The 13,924-nt window shown below is 40.6% G+C and overlaps 1 protein-coding gene across 1 annotated transcript in view; it reads left to right on the forward strand.

Annotated features, from left to right (window-relative positions):
* The first annotated feature begins 5,485 nt into the window (after positions 1-5,485).
* Positions 5,486-13,924, forward strand: part of MMP2 (matrix metallopeptidase 2) — a 35,508-nt gene continuing 27,069 nt past the window's right edge. Inside the window, exons 1-3 of the mRNA XM_080364761.1 lie at positions 5,486-5,824; positions 10,109-10,335; positions 11,725-11,873. Of these exons, the coding sequence (XP_080220887.1) occupies positions 5,681-5,824; positions 10,109-10,335; positions 11,725-11,873 (520 nt within the window). The 5' untranslated portion in view covers positions 5,486-5,680. The remainder of the gene's footprint in view (positions 5,825-10,108; positions 10,336-11,724; positions 11,874-13,924) is intronic.

Here is a 13,924-nt window from a genome sequence, read left to right on the forward strand (position 1 = left end):
AATTTTTGGTTCAGGCAAAAGCATAATGAACAAATGCAATGGAAAATGCTTTGTTGAGAGTAACAGATTTACTTAAAATTCATTTCTAATTTAGCAGCAAGCTAACAAATGAAATCCATGTGTCAACAGAACTTCACATCCTTAGGACCTAACTTCCCAAAACAGAAGGGAAGAGAGAGAAACAGAAGCAGAAATATAATTGTTACCTTAAATGCTAAAAATCACATCTGGTACCAACTGTGGACCCTTTGTACAATGTCCCACTCTCACTCTTCTGTGCACGCACACACACACACTGATTTCAAACAGTTTAGAGACTCCCTCATGTGGTGGTCAGATATGGTGAATTAGGTCGCTGAGCAAGCAGAGAGCATATCCAGATAATAAATGATGTGGATGTTTAAAGCTTATGTTCTTTTAGGATCAACCCTTCAACGTCTTTGATGAGCTTGCTTGCCCGCAATATAAATGAGTTCTCACTGAAGTTATTAATCCTTTTAAACTCAAATAGGGACTGCTGTGACTAATCATTACTTCCTGGAGACAACTTTACTAAAACAGATAAACTGCTAATATTATGCTTTTCTCTGTTCCTACAGCTGCATGTGTCTCCATCAGCAGACACCCACTACTTCTGTTCCAGACACCGAATGGCAGGTACTTGGAGCTTGCTGTCTTGCCAGTACTAAACACCAAAAAGAATGTAGTCCCTTAGTACATTAATACTATTGTAGAGATGGTCCATCTTCAGCAGAGGTACCACCAAGAGCAAGCTGTGAGTAGATAAATGATTCATATACACCTCAGGTTCAGTGGGGCGTCAGTCTGGCACCGTGCTGGTAGCCTTGCCACTTTCTGTTGCAGTGCCCTGAAGTCAGACATGTGGCAAAGGCCATCAGAATCCCTCCGCTTAGTCCAGTCCCATGCTTTCTTCCACAAGCTCTTTGGTTTCCTGCTACTTACAAACTTCTCTTCCTCAGGCAGAAAGAAAGAAGGCACCGGAACGATGATGCAGGGGTGATTACAGGACAGGATTTGTGCAGAGGAGAATGAGTCACAAGGCAACCCTGGCAAACTGAGAAGGAGCCAAAAGGCCTGGCTAAACCGCACCTGGGATAGTCACTGGGGCAGCTTTCCCGAAGCCCAGGCAAACTTTTCAGTCCCCTGAGCTTCAGGTTTTCCAGTCCTTTAGAAGTTCCAGACAAAACACGCTGAGAACACCACGTTAGCTTTGACAACTTTCATCATAGCTGCGGTTTTTTTCACGAATCCTGCAAAAATGAATTCAAGTCCGTTTACACTAATCAAACTTCTGTTTTGCTTCCTAAACTAGAAGCTCTAAATTGACAGCACAGAATCTAGAAGTAACAAATAGAAGAAGAGGTTATAAACACATACCGCAATAGTTTAATTGGAGACACACATCCCACTGCACCCAGTTACAGACAGCTGACTCTGTAATCAGATGATCAGCTGCTTTCTTGAGATCTTAATTGTCTTGACGATTATTTATTTCTTCAGCCTAGCAACAGGTTTCAATTTAAAACATGAAACTCCACTAAGAATAAATCCATCATTCTTCCATGGCCTGTGCGCACTGACACTCTGCCTAAGTATTCCTCTGGAACCACCAGGAAATCATCAGCTTTTGATAAAATTTTGGAATTGGTGGCAGTAGGAATTGCTACAGTGAATTTCTGGAGGGATGACTACTCTGTCAGCAAATTACCCAGGACACCATCTGAAGTCTAATCCTGAAACTGCCGAGTGCTCCTGAATATTTTCAAAAATCATTTTCTGAAACAGAAAAATCCTTTGATAAAAGCAGCATGTTAATACACGCGCATCTGTCTCTTATCACAGTCAGATCTACTGAGATATGTAGCTTATGGCTCAAAAGACATCATGATTCCCTTTTTAATGTTATTACTGAAGTATGTCCTCAAAAGAGGCATTTGCCATCTCAGACTGTGTGGTTTCTGCCATACAGTTCCTATTAACGCATGAAAGTAGGCATTTAAAAAGCAAATCTGGCATCTTGCTCATGAAGTAGATGGTTTAAAATTTTCAATATGGAGTGGTTCTAACCTGAAACAAACACACGAACTAGAGAGGAGCTTTTTATGACTCAGGAAAGATAGATTAATATATAAATCAAATAAATATTTTATTTCAAGTAGAAGTTATACGCAACAGTGAAATGATTTTTTTCCACCGGAAAAAAAATAATATGTGAAAGGGCAGTAAAGGCTGTAGTTGTAGTTGTAAGTGGCCATTTCCTGTAGCTGATCCAGAGGTAGTATCTATCTACATAAACAGAATATGTTACGGAGTGAGTGTTAAGGTAAGAGAAAGGAGCTCCAGGTTACTGTTTCAGCTCTCCCATAAAGTTGGCAGATGGCCTTGTGTTCTCTTCCCCAGGGGACTTTTTCCTCTTTGTTTTGTATTGCTTCTTCCCTTAATTTTTAACTTCCAGGAATCTATTCAGAAGTCACTAATTAATGTTAGAGGTAATGTCTTCAGAGCATAAAGTGTCAAGGAATGTTTATGCACTAAACATTAACAGTGGTTAAACCATTAACCTGTCAGTGTCAAAACACATCAGTTCAAATGGTTCAGTCTGTCCCCCTGATTTTAAGCTTATCTAGTTTGAGAGCAGAAACCACATCATACCGTGTCTTTTCAAATTCAGCAAGAGTATTTCAGGCTGCAACAGACCTCAGGAAGCCATCTGGCCCAACCTCTGGCTAAAGCAGAGGCCTGCCAGGAGCAGAATTTCCCTCCTTTCAGGATTTAGCACCACCACCTTCCTCGTCTGTGAAAGCAGCACCTCTGTGGCAGATCGAGAACAGGATGATCCCACAGAGCTTTAAGTATAAGGAGATGAGCAACATTTTACCCCAAATTTATTCGTAATACAACAGAACTCCCGCTCTCACAAAGTGCCACGAGCGTGTATTTTGCTTTGCTTATCTGAAAGTGGGCACTTTAGCTAGGATCTTGTGAGCCGGTACTGATCACATGGATCTCATGGAAGAGAATCCCTGTAACTGAACGGTCAGACACTCAGTATATTGGTTCGCCCCTTACCCATTCACCCCACACCCATAAATCCAATATTCCATTATGTATTATGTTTCCTAATTCAACACAACTTGCTGAACTGCTCACTCGCTGAAGGAATACCAGGAAAGCAGTTTACCAGCAAAACTGCAATCCAAGGTGAGAATCAGCGCTTCACTGCAGGTCTGTATGGTTTCTGTTGCTTTGCCAATGTTTTTGAGGAAACGTATGTAGAAGGTGACTTCAACCTAGCCTCACTGCCAGCAAAGGCAAGCAACAAAATACAGTGAGATTTTCAAACTGCACGGACCTCACAGTCCATTCAAAAGCTCCCTCATCCATTTCTGATTTGACGTTCAGTAGGACACACTGAGAACTGAGCATTCATGAAGTGTCAGTGAGGCTTCTGAGTGCAACAGGAATGTGCCAAGACACACGTGGCTTTAAGTGGCTTCACTGCACTACCCTTCTAAATGAAAGCTACGAACCCATAATAACTTACATCAAAATTCTTAAAAAAATGATGTGGTTCCTATGCTTTAAGATTTACATCAGCCCTTGACCTAATGCAGAACACAGAAATAACTGCAAAATCTTGTGAAAAAGCACATAATATTTTTACTTGCTTAAATAAGGAGACACTAAGAGTAACTTGGTACGTCTAGTGAAGGCTTTCTTAGCTTTTGTTCTCTTACAGTTTCACGTGGCCAAACACAAATATGAGCTGTCATCACAAACAAAGCAGGAGAGTCATTCCCCACAACCATGTGCAGGGCTGTGGAAAAACTGGATCATATGTTCAGAACTGCCGCTTATTAAGGCAACTCTCAGAAATGATTGTGGTTTTTTGCTGATGGGGAAAAGCTAAAAAAGAAAAGAAGATATAATTTCAAAGCTGAACTGTTAGGGGAAAGTTGTCCACTGTAACTCAAGTTGGAATCATAGATGAGAGAATGAGAGGGCATAAAAAAAAGCTACTTGCTTACAAAAAAAGCTGCATTCATGTACAAAGTTCCTGTAACTCCTCTTTCCCTCTCGAGCATTAAGTGCTGCTTCCCATGGTTGATTCTCCCGACGGCTGCGCATACAGCTGCTGTGTTGGGTTGTCAATGAAACTATATGGACAGCAAAAACCTCCTGCTAACGCTTTCTCTCTGAATCCCTCAGCTCACCCTTTGAAATCCTTGCCTTCACATAAGACTATTCAGTTCATGGATGATGGGGACGCAGTTAGCAAAATAGCTTGATATTAGCATAAATCAAAGAATTGTTCATATTAACTATTTACAATCGAATATCAAAATATTATGAGTAAACACCAAACACCAGCAAAGCATTTCCCTTTCATTAACAGCCCTGTTTGGAAGCGAGAGTCGTATCTGGAAACTTTCATTTAACATTCAGTGGAAATCTGTGACAACCTTTATGCTGACACACAGCTCAGAGGAACCGTGATGGCTGGACTCAGGCTTAATAGAAACTGTAGACACTTGGCTGGCCAGAACACAGTTTGCATTCATGCAGGATTGCCAGCCTCCCATCTTAAAAAGTCATGAGCCAAGCCCCTAGATTAGGGATTTTCAGCTACAAAAATGTTCCTCTTGAAATAACATCTCAAAGCAGGCAATATTATGAATGGCACAATAAAAAGAGTGTCCACGACAATTGGCCATATTTACACCAAAATTTCAGACTAAGGCAGCTGCACCAGGGGACCAAATCCCCATCATAAGCAAACCCTGAATTTTGTACAACTCCCTCGATGTTAATTATTGGTAATAATTTCTATTGCTGAATCTGCCTAATTCTCTCTCACCTTGCAGATTAAGGTCATACGCCATGCCTGTTGGTGGCAAAGACTCCAGCTGGTTCTGAACCCAAACAAGCCACAAGAATGTTAATCAGAGCTCTGCACGTTCTGCACAGGCCGGGGGGGAGCAGCGCCCACACAAAGTGCGGGTGAGCCCTGTGGACACAAACCTACGGTCTGTGGAGCCCGAGCAGGACAAGAAGCCTCGCTCGGCTGCGCTGGCCTGTGCAGGGTCTGCCTCAAAATCCATAATCAAAATGTTTACTGTAAGGCACTGCGTAGGAGTGTAACCACGTATGATTAAAGCAGATTATTATGTCTGAGGCAAAAAAATGGGCTAAAAAATAATAAAAATACTTAGCCAGGAAAATAATGTTTAGGAATGTATTTATTTTTTTATGTAAAATATGTGGAACACTAAATCTTCCAGATTAAGTCAGATTTTGTTTTTTTTTTCTGCTCTCTGGCATAACTAAATGCTTTCATATATGCAAATGAGGAGAAAATGTGGCCTCTTTCAGCAGTAATAAGTATCTCCTGTTGCTACCTTAAAATCACAGCAATCACATCTGGTAACTGCCCTTTTCTCATGTTTCCACTAGTTTTCAGACTTCCTCTTGTGGTAGCTTGAGACTGCGCATCTGGATGTTTTAAACATACAAAGGAATTGCTAGAGCAAGCAAAAGAGAAAACGGTGCAGAGAGTTAAGATGTTCAGATAAGCAACTGGTACATTGTGCAGCTAAAGTAACGGCCAGGCAGTTGGGGAAAAGCTTTTTGCAAAGAGGAGAGCACAAGTTTAGGCAGAATGAAGACTCACGTTGTCTGTGGCTTCACTTTTAAAGTTCTATTAATCCAAGTATATCTTTTCAGCAAAACTTTAGCTGCACCATCACCAATCATTAAGTTTCCTGGAGACAGCACTCCCAAAACAGACAAAGAACTAGCAGTGGTAAGTGTTGGTTTAATCTTTGCTTCAGATTTATATTGTTGTTTCATAAGCAGATGTTTCTTTCTTGTTTCAGCTGAGGGTAAGGAATGACTGTAGCATTCTCTCCCTGGAATCTCTGGAAGTGCTAGCTAGCTAGCAAAGGTATCAGCTTTCAAAAGTTAAAACTACAGCCAAGTAATGTTTCCTCTCTTAAAATTTTTAAAGCTGGCAAAGAAAGCCTCTTTTTTTTTTTTTCTTAAGTTTGAACATACAAAATAATTTCATTAAATCATCGTGACTGTAATCAAAAGATTGCAATGGTAAGTGGGGAGAAGGGTAAATAAGCGACATCTAATTTTTTTACTTAAATGAAGTAGAAGTGAGGGGCTGTCGAGACACTTAATGCATGTATTGCAGCTTTCAGAAGTTTGTTTTCCAGATTGCCGTGCATTGCATAAACACAGCTTTAAGGGACAATTACAATTGAAAGCTGGCTCAAGTTTCTGAAGCCATTGTGACTAGTTTTGACTTCGGAAAAAAAAATCTCCTCAGAGGTTTAAAGAAATATTTTTTTTCCAAATTCAATCTGGAACAAAAAAAAAAAAAAAGGAGTTTGGATTTCTGTGACATTAGCAAATTATAGCTATAACTCTACAGCAATCTAACCTTATTTTAGCACTGTGGACCTTCATAAAAATGACATTATGGGGAAGTCCATTTAAGGGGAGATTGAGATGGATTATCCTTATTTTAGCATGTAAATTATAGACATTTCTCTTCTTCAGCAGTAAGTCCATTTTAAGGAAGATTGAGATAAATTATTCTTATTTTAGGACACAGAGGTCTGAAAGTTGGTCACTTTTCTTTAGGAGTTGGTGTGCATCTTGGGAAAGCTTGCCAGGTTACAGAAGGTCTGGGGGAGGGTAGAGAGAGAATTTCCAGATGGGAGCTGCAGCGGAAAGTTTAGGAAAAACAGACAAACTGACCCAAAAAGGGCACTCCTCAGCCTTTAACAAAACAAATTCACCCAAGGTTTTGCCTTAGCAGCACAGCAGCCAGGGGATGGGGGGGCAGCGCATGTGGTAGAGGAGTGTGGGGTCCCACATGTCTAATAGTCATTTAACCACTCTTAAATAATCTGTTTTCTCAGACACAGTCAGGCTTTTATTCAATTACAGCAATCCACATCTCCCCTCATCTCTGTTTCTTTTGAACAACCTATTTATTATGTGTATTCAGGGGAAAATTACAAGCTGGTTTAACACTGCAGTTGTCCTTTGTCTTCCTCATAGTATTCTTGGGTAATGCTAACTGGCTGCCTTTCCCTCACACCCTCCATCGCAGCAGCCCCAACACTCAGCATCAGAACACAAATTGCTGTGTTGCAGCTGGACCCTGTTTCATTAATGGGCTGGATCAAAATTCCAGATCACCATAGCTCCCTGCTGACTCTGGGGAAACTGAATTTCACAGCCTAGGCCAAGATGTGGTTTACATAGACACTACATTTTCCTCAAGATTCTCTTCTCATAGAACAGCTGGTTATGTTCATTTCTCATCTTGAGTAAAATCTCCATTTTAGGAAAAACTGAGAGGGATTAGCTTTTTATTTACAATCCTAGAAGTAAAATTATTTACCATGCCTCATTTTATATTTTTGAGTGTCTTTCTTACTCCCAAACCTAAAATGGCAAGAGCAGCATCGTGCTTCTTCAGTACCCTTCAGTTCTGAAGGTACGGTCTGTATCATGGTACCTCCTTGGGAGATGCAAACAGAAGGACAAGGAAACCTATCCAACTACATTAAAATGAAAATCAGGATAAGAACAGATCCTCTAACCTGGCTTCTTTGATTATGTTCTTAATATATTTCACATAATTTCCAGCAGGCCCCATTAACTATCTGAAGAAAGAACTTAGTGGTAGCGAAGGTGAACCCATTCTGCGTCCGTTGTCAGCGCCACAGTCTCCACTGGAGAAATACCACATCAGAAGCCATAAAAATCACAGAAACTCGGCATCCTCTGTGCTTAGTCAGTAGGTGGATGGAGGACCTTCTGAAGGAAATGGTGTAACATCTTGATTAAATCCTTTCTCTGAGTAAGCTCTGAACCATTTCCAGGCTAGATGAGGTACGCCTGGACTTAATGAGGGTGGTGGTGAAATCCAGGCTTTACCAACTGCAGTCATCAAATATCCTTTGCTACATTTTGCTGATGTAGTGGTCTTATTCCAGTCTCCTGGGTGAACTTCAGTCAATTAATCAGATACATAAAAAGTAAGGTTTCCCTCAGGAATACTTTTTGGCACAAGAACTTAAATGTGCAGTCAATTTTGTCAGGCTTCTTGTAATCCTCAGTTAGAAATAATTTTCCCTGATATTTATGACATATTTTTTGGCAAATACACCTTTACCTTATGCAGGGTGTTTTCCTGTCTTAGACCGGTAGTTAATATTTTGGATACAATACCTGAAGGATGCTTCTTCCTCTGCTACAGACATTTTTACTGGAAAGATCAGTAACTTGCAACCTTCCCGTCTGACAGCATCACTGGCAAGGGCACCTCTCAGCTCCGTGCCATGCTAAGCACCAGTTTGGGAACACCTGCTGTTCGACATAGCTGTAGCTTTTAGAGCCAGGCATAAATACGGCAAACCCAGAGAAGAGCACTTATTTCCTGAAATCTCCGTGCAAGAGAACTGTAAGATTCATTTTACTGGGTAAAGCCTACAACTCCAGATAGTTTAGTCAAGCTGTTTAGAACCTGTGAATGAAAATAATTAGATAATGATAGGTTATTACTGTTACAGAAGTACCCAAACTAATATTCTCATAATCCATTTATCTTCTCCTCAGTGAGGATATAAATTCAACAATGTGAAGCTGTATATCATCTGAACAGTGTGACTAAGTCTACCTGTGCGACAGTCAAAGCTAAGGCAACAGCTTGAGCTACAGGTTTTCTCCAATTCAGTCTGGATCCAACACTGAATCCAACCCCTCTAGGCAGCCAGCAGTCTGGCCATGTTTGTTAGCCTCCAGTTAGGAACAGAGTTGACAAAGGATTTTAGACAGTCGCTGAAGATGTAACTTCTTGTCACTCATTTTCATCTGAATGACTACGTTTTCCTGGCAGGTTTCACCTCCTGCTAGGGACTGCCAGGCATTCTCTCAGGGCTGCTCCCCACCCCAAGAAGCTCACAGTTATTCTGCCAGTTGACACTGAACTTATGGGGAAAAAGTACTAACTTGCCTGTGTGATCCCACTTGTTTATGGCACAGAAGGTGGGGACCATGTATGGGTAATCAGGACCACAGCTGTTTATCTACAATTTAGTTTAACATAAATATACAACTTACCAACACACATCTGAAAGTCACGGCTGCTTACCCAGACCAGCTGGCAGGGAGCACACCAACTCATTGCTCTGCCAGGATTAGAGGCAGCAGCAAACAACAGACTTTGTTTGTTTAATTGCACTACACCTGATAATTAGGTCACGCTGATTAAAATGGAAAGTGGAGGAGTGTTGGGTGGGTATTAATTTAGGTAAGAGATTAAAATAATGGGATCTGCACTGCCTTTTTGATCCTTTATGACCAGTGTTTTCTAAGGAGAGAGAATTTTGTAATCTGCCACCATGGTTGTATCAGAGAGATCAGTCTGGCCATAATCTGCTGGAGCATTCAGTGGAGATTTAAATATGCAGATAGTGTTTGGCTGCAGTGTCCAGGCAATGGAGATGTTACTGAGGACCACCATCCTCAGGTCTTTGCAATGTTTGACTCAAAAGCAATCACACGCCACATTCAAATAGCTCTATGCAGTTTGAATAAACAATGCTTTTTTTCTTTTCAATTAACGTGGTCTCATTTGTGTGGCTGCTTTGATACCTTGACAAGTTTCTCAATAATCCAGAGTCTTCCAAGAAAAAAAATACACAAAATCTAAAACTGTAAGCAGATTTATACATCACAAATAAACCTAAAAAGATAAACCTATTTTTACTTTGTAGTTCTACATTAAAGCTCTATGCTCTACTTACTAAGAAAGCAATTCATTAAGTAAAGGTGATAGCTAATAGTGGAGATGATTGCTTAATTAGCCATGTTGTGTGATCAAGGATGGTTTGTGTCAATTAAGGAGATTCTGCTGGTCTCTCAGTTACTAATAATAGTAATTCTGAAAAGAAAACTTGCAAATTATGGATGGAAAGATATCATGGAATTACAGTATTTATTTGTAATGATTAACTAGTTCTTTTATGAATTTTAAGTCTTTGTTCTGTGCTTTTTTTCCAAGCAATACCTGAATAAATACTATGGGTGCCCAAAAGACAACTGCAATTTATTTGTCCTGAAAGACACTCTGAAGAAAATGCAGAAATTTTTTGGGCTGCCTGAAACAGGAGATTTGGATCAAAATACTATTGAGACAATGAAGAAACCCCGCTGTGGTAACCCAGATGTAGCTAATTACAACTTCTTTCCAAGGAAGCCAAAATGGGAAAAGAATCATATAACATACAGGTACTGACTGGTGATGTTGGGTTTTGCTCACATATAAACATAGTGCTTTTAAGAACGAATCAAACAAGACACTTAGAAGTGGAGTAGCTGCTCAGAGGGCTGGACGGGATTTCTTGAATTAGAATCTCTTTATATTTGGATAACCACCGCATGCTTTAGCATTGTAGAATTTCAGAAATAATCATCTAAAGATCAACTTTATGGTTCTGATTGAGACTAAAGAGGTTTTGGCTTTTTTTTTTTGCTTTGCTGCAAGCATCCTAAGGGAACTGGAGCAGGGGTATCTCACTTGCCCATCTGCTCAGCAAGGACCACCAGTACTTACTGACTGCAGAGGCCATGTAGGAGGACAAACTCCTCTGCATTCAGCAGCCATAAAAATGGAGTTCATCAAATAAATTTTAAAATAAAACAATCGCATTTCAGTTATATACAGACATGATTTAAAGCAAGCCTATTGCAATAGGTTTGGCGTGTTTCTTACTCTTACTCTGAAGAGTTAGGGACTAACATAGCTCTCATTGAAGTCAATAATAAAAAAAATCCAATTACCTTAGGTGGTCCAGGAACAAACTTCTAGTATCAATGAGAACAAACAGCAGATTTGTCTTAGCTGCTTGACTTGGTCTACTGTTTGCTCGCAAGTTATGACTCAAAGCATCCCTCATGCTGCAACTAGCCTAATAAACACTGAAAAACCCCATAGCAGCTCTCGCAGCCCCCATTTGCTCATGTGCTTTCTCTGATTTGTCCTCATTCTCCTCAGGCACAAAGTGGTTTCCCTCACTATGCACAGCCCCAGCAGCAAAGAACTGGAAACCCATCTTCACATGGAGGTTCTCTGGCTATAATGTATGGCACTAAGAAGTCCAATTAAAATCTATGAAAAAAGCAATGCACTAAAGAGTTTGTGCCTTTCCCATGCCAGGCCTATGGCCCCATCCCACATGCTTTTACCTCCTATTTCCCCACGTATCCTATCGCCAATGTAACCGGTACACTGGTGAAGGACTAACATTCCTTCAATACCGGGCTCTTTTTCTGGCAAATAATTTTTATGTATCAAGATGTGCTCGTGTGTTCACGTTTTAAGTGTCAGTATGACTTGCTAGCACCTCAGTTTTGTGCGAGGCCCACTGCCATGCAGGCCTTACAGCCTCTGGCTATATAGTTTTTTTTCATACTGCTGTGTCAATTCCAAAGGAAAATAAATAGTAAGCACCGCATCTAAACATGTCTCTGAATGGAAGAAAAGCGTTTAGACCTCGTGTGCAGCCATGTTACCTCTTAATTGGTTTCACTACTGAGTCTACTCAGTGTTTTGATCAGTAAACAACAAAAACTGGGAGGGGGGTTATGTGTTATTTAACTCTTGCTTTTACCTCCAAGGATTATAGGCTATACCCCGGATTTGGATCCTGAGACGGTAGATGATGCCTTTGCTCGAGCCTTTCAAGTCTGGAGTGATGTCACGCCACTGAGATTTAACCGAATAAACGATGGAGAAGCAGACATTATGATTAATTTTGGCCGATGGGGTATATTTTTCTATTTTTACATATGTTTTTGGTTTAGTCCCTTTCATTAATCCTTAGTATTGGAATGATCTTCCCTCAATAAATAGTACACGTGAGCCTTTCTGGCAAACCTTGTCCTAGTTTGCACTTGGCTTATACAGGCTACGATCTAATTTCACTAAGATTTTTTTCTTCTTTCTTATACAAGAGAGAGAGAGAGAGAGAAGTATTTATAAAATATTCTTATACCATATTTATCTTCTCAAAAGAGAATTGCTAGAGGCAACATTTTATATTTAGGTTTACAAATCAGAAATAGAACTGGGAAATATTGGTACAGACCTTTAGATGATGTGAGCTGGCTTCCTGCCACAGAAGAGAATGGAATGTCATTGCACTGTTTATTTATAGCTCTGTAATCAGTTTTCCAGTGACAGTGGTGGAGGTCCTAACATCTTGGAGCTTAAAAATGGACCTATGGCTTTCAATTTTCACTCTGTAGCTGGTCTCAGTTCTTTTGCATAGCAGAATGCAGGCTTCCAATGCATTCTTTGGTGTCTTGAGGAATTTAAAAATACGGATGGTAAGCCGAGTTCTGGTTTAAGTCCAGCTGATGATGGGTGTCCTGATTAATTTTTGTTGTACATGCCTTTTCAATTAATTTTGGCTTCCCCTGAAAGAACGTTTATAGCTTTTCAGTGTAAACCTGGGGCATTTTAACTTCTTACAGACAGTCACAGAATTTTTAATACTAATGAAGATACTGTGCAGCCAATCACTTGGGAGGTAGACTTTGGAAATCAAGTGAGCAGTTCAAAGAATAACTGAGCTCTTTGTAAAAGCCTCCATTTCAAGCTGGTTTTCTTTGCTTTAGCTACTGATGAGTTGACCTCAAAAGCTTGAGAGATTCTGTACAGAACTCAAAACTCCAGATCCTCATCCAGGCTGGCTTGGTTTGCAAAAAAGAAGTCTTACAAAAGCAGAAGTGTTTCTGCTGGTTTTAGTCCTTGCTGGTTATAGTCAGCTCAGAAACAGTGGGACGAGATCTTCTTCCACATTCATTCATGCTTATCACTTCATGTCACATTCACAGGAGCTGGGACATGCACAATTTTTTTTTAGTTTTTAAGCTTTCTCTTAAGCAAAGGATGTGCTTTGAAATAAATGGGGGTAAAGCACCTAATACATGTCAAAACCTTCTCCTTGAGAACTGACACACTAGTCTACTGAAATGAGTGAACTGAACTAGCATTAAGAGAGTGACCCCGGCACGGAATCAGTGTAACAGAGTAGAGAATCAGGCCTGTGTATTTAGGGCTTCTGTTAAATGGCAAGACATCAGACCAAAAGGCCTGAAATGATGCAACTGGAGATGCTGGCAGCCAGCTTTGATGCACAGGTCAGTGTGGTGGGAAAGCTATGAATACCAGGGTTATGCCCTTGCCAGCCTGCCTTGCCCACACGTGGTGTACTTCCAAGAAAAGCCTACAGTGTAATAACAGGAGAGCTACTTAACCTGCTGCTGCCCTGTGAGCTGCCCGAGTCTCAGAATAGTTGATGTGGAGGAGGAATAGGCTCATTCACAGGACTCAAGAGCACTGAGTAAGAGCTGGCTTTCTGGAGGCCCACTGCTGGGACACTCAGCTTTCCTATTTCAAGTAGTTAGCATCCTGCACAAAGGAAAAAGCACAGTAGTCTGAGGTGCTGCAGAAAAAGAGTAGCCTGCAAAAAGAAATCTGCCTTTACTTTCCAGTCTCTGTGCTGGAGACTGATAGGAATTATCTGAAAATACCCCTCATCTGCAATGTCCGTTTTACGGCTCCCTCCCAGCCTCCATTGAGAAACAGCAATGTGTATGCAGTCATACATTCAATGTACAATATTTCACTGTTCTTCACTATCTTTGATTTCTGTCCACAATACTTACGAGATATAAATTAACATGCTGTGACAACTGTAGTACTGACATTTCATATTCTTTGTAAGAACTGGCTGCTTCTCTTCTGGTTCAGTCTTGCCAGAAAAACCCATACCAATAAAGTCACTCAAGTATTCTGCTGCTGTCTTGGATG

Source organism: Falco punctatus, assembly GCF_963210335.1.
Source record: "Falco punctatus genome assembly, chromosome: 14".
Classification (NCBI taxonomy): domain Eukaryota; kingdom Metazoa; phylum Chordata; class Aves; order Falconiformes; family Falconidae; genus Falco; species Falco punctatus.